Source organism: Ranitomeya variabilis, chromosome 1 (assembly GCF_051348905.1).
Source record: "Ranitomeya variabilis isolate aRanVar5 chromosome 1, aRanVar5.hap1, whole genome shotgun sequence".
In the NCBI taxonomy this organism is placed as follows: domain Eukaryota; kingdom Metazoa; phylum Chordata; class Amphibia; order Anura; family Dendrobatidae; genus Ranitomeya; species Ranitomeya variabilis.
Genome location: NC_135232.1, coordinates 35263603 through 35272986, shown reverse-complemented (window position 1 = coordinate 35272986; position 9384 = coordinate 35263603). Strand labels below are relative to the sequence as shown.

Sequence of the window (9384 nt, the reverse complement as noted above, 5' to 3'; positions counted from 1 at the left end):
ACTTCCCGGCACTTTGTTTTTTCCCCATTTTCCAGCACATTCTATAATACAATGAATGGTGTTAACCAAAACTACAACTCGCCCCGCAAAAATCAAGCCCTTATATGACTATGTCGACGGAGAAATAATAAAGTTATGAGTTTTTGAAGAAAGAGAGGAAAAAAAAAGAGCCGGTCATGAAAGTGTTAAGGACGCAGATATCATAAACTCATCCCTTTAAATCCATAGGTGACAGATGGAAGATGACCCCGCCCCCTGCGATATCGTCTGACTCCGCCCCGTCCTGTCTGTGACCTGACCTCACTCCACAGACTCTGGCCCTCCCACTGATGTCACCACAGTAAACCCCGCCCACTAAATCATACACTTCCTCTTCCCTCGCCTGCTAGCCCGAACACCCGCCCTTCCTGCGTAATTGTCATTTGGAATCCACCAATCACAGCCCAGAATAGGTTTTCTTCACTCGTCTAACAGCCAATGGCCTGTCGGCCTGTTGTGCAGGGGGCGGGCACTAGAGGCGTGTGCAGCCGGGTTCGGAGAAACAAAGAGAAAAAAAAAGGAGTGGGAAGAAAGGAAAAGTGGAGCGGCCGGGCGCAGGCGGAGGAGCCGGCGCGGGCGGGAGGGCGATGTCTGCAGGATCCATGAGTTGATCGTCCGCTGTCTGAGTGCGCTGTGATCGCCATGCCGGGCGGCGGTGGAGGCGGCGGCACTGCGGCCTCCTGGACCCCGGAGCTGGAGGAGATCCGGGTGAGGCTGGCCGCACTGGAGGCCCCGGTGGAGGCAGAGGAGGAGGACAGGCCCGAGGAGGAGGAGACGGCCGTGTATCCCGAAGAGCTGCTGCTGCTGGGGGCGCAGTACCCGGAGCAGGCCGCCGTCACCGTGCGCAGGAAGAGCGTCAACACCAACGAGCTGGTCCCGGTGCCCAGCTCCGAGCACGTCGCCGAGATCGTGGGGAGGCAGGGTGAGTGCACCGGGGAGAGGAGAGAGTGAGTGCGGCCGGGGGAGAGGAGAGAGAGAGAGTGCGGCCGGGGAGAGGAGAGAGAGAGAGTGCGGCCGGGGGAGAGGAGAGAGTGAGTGCGCCCGGGGGAGAGGAGAGGGTGAGTGCGCCCGGGGGAGAGGAGAGGGTGAGTGCGGCCGGGGGAGAGGAGAGGGTGAGTGCGGCCGGGGGAGAGGAGAGGGTGAGTGCGGCCGGGGGAGAGAGTGTGAGTGCGCCCGGGGGAGAGGAGAGAGAGAGAGTGCGCCCGGGGGAGAGGAGAGAGAGAGAGTGCGCCCGGGGGAGAGGAGAGAGAGAGAGTGCGCCCGGGGGAGAGGAGAGAGAGAGAGTGCGCCCGGGGGAGAGGAGAGAGAGAGAGTGCGGCCGGGGGAGAGGAGAGAGAGAGTGCGGCCGGGGGAGAGGAGAGAGTGAGTGCGGCCGGGGGAGAGGAGAGAGCGAGTGCAGTGAGTGCGCGCGCCAGGGGCAGAGGAGGGAGTGAGTGCGCGCGCCAGGGGCAGAGGAGGGAGTGAGTGCGCGCGCCAGGGGCAGAGGAGGGAGTGAGTGCGCGCGCCAGGGGCAGAGGAGGGAGTGAGAGAAGTGTGTGCTCCTTTTCATAGCATTTTGCTCACTGGCTTTACTTGGGATTAGAAGGCACATTTTGTCATCGGCTGGAGGCCTTTAAAAGTTTGTTTCAAAACCTAAATGGTGTGATGGCCCCCAATCCTCACCGCAGCAGTAACATCCCAACTGATAGCAGAGATTGGCTGCAGGGGTCATGGGATGAGGGATCCATCATGGTGCTGAGAAGTTCTGGTGCAGGCAATGTGAGAGGGGATCAGTCCCATACAACCCCCACTTTAAAATAATGGTTCAGGAAACCCCTAAAAGACTATTGAGAATAAAGTTCCTGACTCTAGTCCCATGTCCGTGATGACGGAATACTTCTCACAGCTGAGGGTTTGCTACAGTTGTATCCAGTCTAAAGAGAGAAGATCCTTTGTGAATTCCAAATGGATACAAAGTAGCTAATCTGTGGACAGGAGGAGGTTCTGTGCTTTTTGCTGGCAGATGAACCAAAGTGGACACAGTTGTAGCAAAACATCAGCATCGGAATGTAATCCTTTTGTTCCCCTTTAGTGTGGATCTTCACCGGTGTTGAATTGCAGAATCTTTTAGAAAGGTGCAGCCATCTTCATTGTGGGCGGTCATGTGGCAGTGATGTGTGCCCGCACCCGTGTCTTTCATAGGCGAGGACGGCTCGGGGGAAGGGCAGGCTGCTGAGAAGCCATTGATCATTCACTTAGAATGGGATGATGACGTCACTGTATTTTTACAGCATGACATCGTTCTGCTGCCCAGAAGTCGCCGGCTCGTATCATTGACGAAGAGCTATCGGATGAGATTTCCAGGAATAGGATTATGTAATGGATGGGTAACATGACCCAGGAGGCGCCGCTCCGATGCCGGGAAAGCTCCCTCTGATTAACACACTCAACAATAGCTCATTTTCTGATGACACATTCCCTGTAAATGGGTAAAAATGATAAACGTCGTCTCAAGGACAGAGGGATTTTTGATTCTATAGTTTACTGCTCGTTACTTATGTTACCGGCCACCTCTGCAGTCTATCAGAGGTGGCCAGTAGTGATGAGCGAGGATGATCGCCGTTCGATCTTGTGCGTCTGTGTGCTCGGGTACACATCGAGTATCATCAGTGTTCGAGCGCCATGCTCGAGGCTCCGCTTATTTCACTGTACGTAATACTCTGTGTACCCAAGCACCTCGACGCACGCTCGCTTATCAACAGTGGCCAGCCTTCTAGGCAAGGAACACGCATCTTGCAAGGGCAGCTCAGCCATGTTGCTGGTCCATTGTGTTCGGTCACCAGCGTGCCCTTCCACCAGCACCGCAGAAGACAGAACGTGCGCCGTGCGCATGCGCAATCTCTGTAGTACTGGTTCCATCTGAATGGACTGTGGTTTCCTAACACAAGTCTTCGATTCTGTCAGTTGCTATGACGCAGCAGGGGGGTCCCCACTTATCAAAATGTCACAGAAAAAATATTAAAGTGCCCAGAAAAAAACAAATAAATCACCGAAACCCAGCACTAAATAATCAGATAAATCTTATATAATAAAACATAACATTTATTGTAAATAGAGATAAAAACAACAATCACGACCTAAAAACCGTCCACTGTTTGGCTGTAGAAAAGATACAGGGTGCATGGAGTCCCTAATATCAAACTGTCTAGACCCTACCTTGCTGCGGAGGTTGGCACCCTATGAAAACCTGCGCAATGGCGCCCCCGCTCAACGTAGGCTCCCCTAACTCACCCTGAGAAGCTCTCAAGTGAGAGAAGATAGACAAACAGCAGAACATTCAAACAGACAAACAAATAAATCAATATACTCTATAATAAGGGCACTGGATAATAATAAAGTGGATATTAGGGACTCCATGCACCCTGTATCTTTTCTACAGCCAAACAGTGGACGGTTTTTAGGGCGTGATTGTTGTTTTTATCTCTATTTACAATAAATGTTATGTTTTATTATATAAGAATTATCTGATTATTTAGTGCTGGGTTTCTGGGGTCCCCACTTATCACCTGATCATACAAATGCCCCTTTAAATGCATTTAAAAATGAGAAAACTTATACAAAGTCCCTTTGTGATAAGATTATGGGCCCGACCCTGAGGCTGCACTACTGAGGATCTGAGGACATCACAAGTTGACAATTTTATGGGTTTTCATCCTCCGAGGCCTTAGTATTAATCTATTTTTAATATTTTCTCTTTTCCACCTCCCCCTTTAGGCTGTAAGATCAAAGCTCTGAGGGCGAAGACGAACACCTACATTAAAACTCCGGTCAGAGGGGAGGAGCCAGTATTTGTCGTCACTGGAAGAAAAGAGGACGTTGCCATGGCCAAAAGAGAGATCCTCTCGGCAGCCGAACACTTTTCTATGATCCGAGCATCTCGTAACAAGAACGGCCCCGCCGTAGGCAGCACCCAGAGTACCCCCAACCTTCCAGGTCAAACTACAGTTCAAGTGAGGGTACCCTACCGGGTGGTCGGCCTCGTGGTGGGGCCAAAGGGAGCTACGATAAAACGAATCCAGCAGCAAACCCACACCTACATCGTCACTCCGAGCCGAGACAAAGAGCCGGTGTTCGAGGTCACCGGGATGCCGGAGAACGTAGACCGGGCCCGGGAGGAGATAGAGATGCACATAGCCATGCGCACCGGCAACTTTATCGAGCTGAATGAAGAAAACGATTTCCACTATAACGGTACCGACGTGAGCTTTGAAGCAAGCGGCCTGGCATCCAACTGGTTAAACGCCAACGCCACCGCTCCTGGCCGAAATAAAATGGTCTCCAACTATCGCAACGATAGTTCCAGTTCTTTGGGCAGCGGCTCTACAGATTCCTACTTAGGAAGTAACAGGTTGGCCGATTTTAGTCCAACGAGCCCGTTCAGCGCAAGTAATTTCTGGTTCGGGGAGACTATGCCCGCCATGGCCTCGGAAGATCTCACCGACACCTCTGCCTTTGATCCAGTACCATCTCCTTCCGAGACTATCTGGGCTCCTTTCGACCCAGCAAATTCCCTCTCCGGCTTTGGAAACGAGGTCGGTGCAAAATCTCAGCGTCGCGGCAGCATGTCTCCCACTTTTCCCGAGGGTATGGAGTACCCTCTCCCGAGAAGTATTAGAAGTGACCTTTCAAGCACAAATGAGGGTGGGCTTCCCATCTACATCCCGGCCTTCTCCAATGGTACCAACAGCTACTCTTCTTCCAGCGGCGGCTCCACGTCCAGTTCTCCGCCCGAGACCAGGCGGAAGCACGACTGCGTCATCTGCTTCGACAACGAGGTCATCGCCGCCCTGGTTCCCTGCGGCCACAACTTCTTCTGCATGGAATGTGCTAACAAGATCTGCCAGAAGGGTGTGCCCCGCTGCCCGGTGTGCCAGTCTCCGGTCAACCAGGCCATACAGATCCATTCTTAAATGTATTGCAGATATTTATCTAAAAGGCAAACACTCTATAGCAATCTTCCTCTAACACGTATATATACATCTATATAGTCGCATATATGGAACGGGCGAGTCAGGCTAAGTCTAGAGCAAAAACTGCTGCTACCACCTCCTTATAACAAGTTACCGCATGCCCAGGATGACTTTGGGGGTGTCCAGCTAATTGGCATTAGGACGTTCGATGTCGGCATAGTATACACGGTAAATTATGATTTCCGGTTAGTTTACATTCACAAATATGTTTACATAGGTGGAAACAAGTGTCTAGATTTCTATTGTCAATTCCACTGCCTTTAACGAGTCATTAAGACGAGGATCGAAACGAAGCTGCTCCTCATCTGAGCGTCTTGTTATCATTTTTTTTTTTTTTTTCTTCAGCCACATCCAGAGCTGTATTCAGAATTCTGCAGCTGGCGCTCCCTGCTTAGTTTAGCGTCTGCAGTTCTGACTCATGTAAAGTTATTGTACTTACACCAGTAAAGAAAATAATACTGGGAAATACGAGGGGTTGGTGGACCTCCTTGTAGGACAGGTTGGCAGCCTGCAGAATTCTGAATGCAGCTCTTGGTATTGACTATTGTTTAATTCCGCAACTAGAGAATGTGGAAAAGTTCTGCCACTGCCTAAACAAGATTTGCCAGTGATGAAACAAAAATTGTAGTGTTACACATTCTTTAGAGAAAATTTAAACAGGAAATGATCAATAGAAAGTTTTCTTCACATCGATTGGATCGGCTTCAAAGTTTGGAAGAAATTTTAAGAGTAACTAAAGTTTTGCAAAGTTTTCAAAGTTCCGATTCTTTGTAATCTACGTCACCTTATTTTGCTTCCAAATTTCCATGCTGAAAAGTCCTGTTTTATCTACCTTAGTTTATGCAGTTAAGTAGCTGGTTTGAACTGCAGCCGTACCAAGAATCTGTCCTCTTCTGTGACTATGTATCCAGTGCGAATAGTGTCTGAACATGGGAGACCCTCACAATGGAGATGGGGTCCTTGCCGATCAAATCAGCGTCTCTTAGTGCACGAATAAGGCAGATAAAACAGCTCCGTCAGCACGAAAAGGAAGCACAATAAGGCCTATCACATAGACTTCTAACTTTGCAAAAGTTGATCTTTAATTTATCATTAAAAAAAAGTTTACCTTTTAAGGACCACCAACCCGAAATATGGCGCCGCTCGATTCCCCCGACCACGAGTGTAATTTATAAAAGATGTTCAGATTTGGAGATGCGCGTCGAAAATTTAATATGGCAGTATTGCAATTTTTTTATTTTAAATCGGCCGCCCCACACCCCACCACCGAGGGGCGCTCTTAGTGGAAACACTACCACAAGGACTGTATCGTTTGCCAGTTTATAGAAATCTCTGGATTAAGTTTGAAAGCTTTACAATGCACAACGCAGCTAATAGCGGAGGCTCCATTCCTTCTATTAGTCTGATCAAGTCATTCAATCTGTCGGGAGAGAAGAAAATACGAATCTATTGTAAATGTGAATAGTTTTTATGAGCCAGCCGTGACTTGAATGAAAATTTAGCTTTATGTAACCAAGGGAAAGGCTGGGAATTTTTTTTGACTATATTCTCCTATTAAATATATATTTTTTACTTTTAGGGTTTTTTTTTTTTTTTTTTTTTTAAGGACACTACTTGACCTGGTCTGTAATAAGTGAGTTACCATCGGCGCCATATTGTGCATTTCGGCAGGTGTAGTTCTATATTTTTTTTTTTTATATATTTTTACATTTCAGCCTGTGGATTTATTTAGTTAAATCTTTTAAGTCCAGAATATTTATAAATATTTTTTTTTTTTTTTGTGGCTAGATCAACAAGCAAAAAAAAAACTGAAAAAAAAAAAAAAAAAAACCTCCTAAGGATTTTTATATATTTTTTTTAAACTTTTTTCCTTTTTTTTTTTTTTCCCACAAACACAAAACTGAAGCTGTATAGTCCGTGTACTGACGATTAAATATAAATCTTTATTTTTTATTTCCACTTGAAGTTACATTTCGTATAAATATATATATTAAGAAAAAAAAAAGTTTACAGATTTATCGTTCTGAGATTATTTTTATTTTAGATTTTTTTTCGGGGGGGGGTGGGGGAGGGGTGGGATTGGGGGTTCTAATATTTGCCTTGATGGCATATTATTATTATAATGTATTGCAAACTTTCGATGCTAATCGCTTGTAGAATAGCGTGAGTCAGTATTGGAACATTTTAGCTGCCGTCTTAGCAAGTTCGCACGAACATTCGCCAAGCATGTGTTTTTATATATTTAAAAAAAATAATAATAATTAAAAATCTATTATTGCATCGTACACGGCAACTAACAAGCCAAGGAGTTACCCGATACATTAGATGCGTGTACCATTTATATTAACGACAGATCGTTAGTAGGGGAAATCTATTACTATACTTTAGTATTTGCTAATTTTACTACACTTTTGTTATGTATATGTAGGGACGTCTAGGGATTATAAATTCAGTTTGAGTAAAGGTTAAAAACCATATATTTTATGATAAAGGGCCTTTAACTTATTACGGCCAAAGCACTGATATTATATATTTGCTGTAAAGAGAATTATAAGAGTTTTATTTTTTGGATATTAAACGTTAATAAAGACATGTTTCCATTAAGTTATTTCTGCCTTTTATTGATGGTATATATTACGCCGCACATCCCCCCCCCCCCCTATATACTGTGCTGCACATCCCCTATATACCACACAGGACACGGCCTATATACCACGCCACACGGGATTTGTTCACTTTGGTCTGGTCCCTTCTAAGGGTCTAATGGCGGTTGTAAGCCACGTCCGATTTACCACAAGTCCAGACGCCAACGCCTTCTCTAAACTGTCCTTTTATAATTACATTTGACCTGGTGTCTCCTCTTTTCTCTTCCCTCAGGGAACACACACTTCTCTCTTCAGTTCCTACTAATGTAATTCTCTCTGCTTTGTCTTTTCCTATCATCTTTGATCAGCAGACTCCCGGTAAGGCATTAACTGTGAGAAACAATCTACTTGTATACATCATATACAGTAAGAGACACAGACTATAATAACTTTTACTGTGACCCCTGAAAATAGCACTGCACATTATACTCCCTAAAATGAAGTACACTGTCCCCCCATTAATATCACTTATAGATTCTTCTGCACCCATAGCATAAATTATATATAGGGCCAACTACCTGGATTACAGCTAGATTATTCAGCATATAATTGACTGCTTTGCAGTTCCGAAGTCCGAAAAAGATGGGTGCTTATTCCCAGGGAGAATGATTGTCACCAAACTTTCCTAAAATCTGATAGAAAACTTTTTTTTTTAGTGTTTTTTTTTAAATTGTTAAAATATTCTATAACATGATTCTAGTAGTCTCTGCTGTTTTACTGAAATAGAGCTCACACTTCACATTCAGAAATATTCTAACTACGTGCGGTCACCACTAGAGGGAGCCTACGGCATATGGTTTTATATAGCAGATTTCTATGCTCCACCTAGTGGTGGATGCAGGGATTCCACTCTATCTGTGCAGAGGCTTTGGAGTTATGTATATTTAAAGTGCTATAAAAATAAACAAATATTAATCAACATATAATTGAGTCTATATGGTGTAGAAATTGAGATTCCCTCTAATGCTGCAATTTTACTGATGGAAGCATGTTATTACTATTTTATGTAGATTTAAGTCTGCAGCCTTTGTTGTGAGTCCACGCTGAGTGCTTCACCTGCTCCATGTTGCATCCTGCGCTGCTGACCCAGTTATTCTTCTGTTCTAATGTACCAATGGCTTCCCGCCAGCCGTGCCTTTATTGATGTGTTTTACATCGACATCAGATTGCTTTGCACAGTTTTACCATATGATGGTATGTGTCATACAGCAACGTCCATACATAATTTACTCCAAGCTCCCTATTAATGCCCCGAAGATCAGAACATTGATTTTCTTCCTCTAAAGTGCTGCATTCCAGTGTAACAAGAGTCAGACGTGCCGACGTCACGGACTGGTTTACAGATCGCTTCCTAATGGACGGCACTTCTCTAGTAAACTGGGGAGGAGTGTAGGCAAGAGGCAGTAATCATATAGATCCTTCTCCACTGCCCCCAGAGTGCACCGTCATCAACAGTGCAAAACCTTGTATGTCTACGTGATAATAGATTCTTGTATATAGGAGCAGTATTATAGTAGTTATATTCTTGTACATAGGAGCAGTATTATAGTAGTTATATTCTTGTACATAGGAGCAGTATTATAGTAGTTATATTCTTGTACATATAGGCAGTATTATAGTAGTTATATTCTTGTACATAGGGGCAGTATTATAGTAGTTATATTCTTGTACATAGGGGCAGTATTATAGTA

At 45.4% G+C, this 9384-nt stretch overlaps 1 protein-coding gene across 1 annotated transcript; it reads left to right on the top strand.

The window, feature by feature from the left end:
* Positions 1-513: 513 nt before the first annotated feature.
* On the top strand, positions 514-6846 carry MEX3C (mex-3 RNA binding family member C). Its single transcript, XM_077282210.1, has 2 exons — positions 514-961; positions 3793-6846. Exons 1-2 carry the CDS (start codon positions 682-684, stop codon positions 4986-4988), a joined length of 1476 nt encoding a protein of 491 aa, XP_077138325.1. The 5' UTR covers positions 514-681; the 3' UTR covers positions 4989-6846.
* Positions 6847-9384: the final 2538 nt, after the last annotated feature.

Excerpts from the sequence above, each read along its gene's own strand:
- MEX3C (XM_077282210.1), top strand. The coding sequence starts at position 682 with ATGCCGGGCGGCGGTGGAGGCGGCGGCACTGCGGCCTCCTGGACCCCG. Across the intron at positions 962-3,792 it reads CGAGATCGTGGGGAGGCAGG|GCTGTAAGATCAAAGCTCTG; the intron begins GTGAGTGCACCG and ends CTCCCCCTTTAG.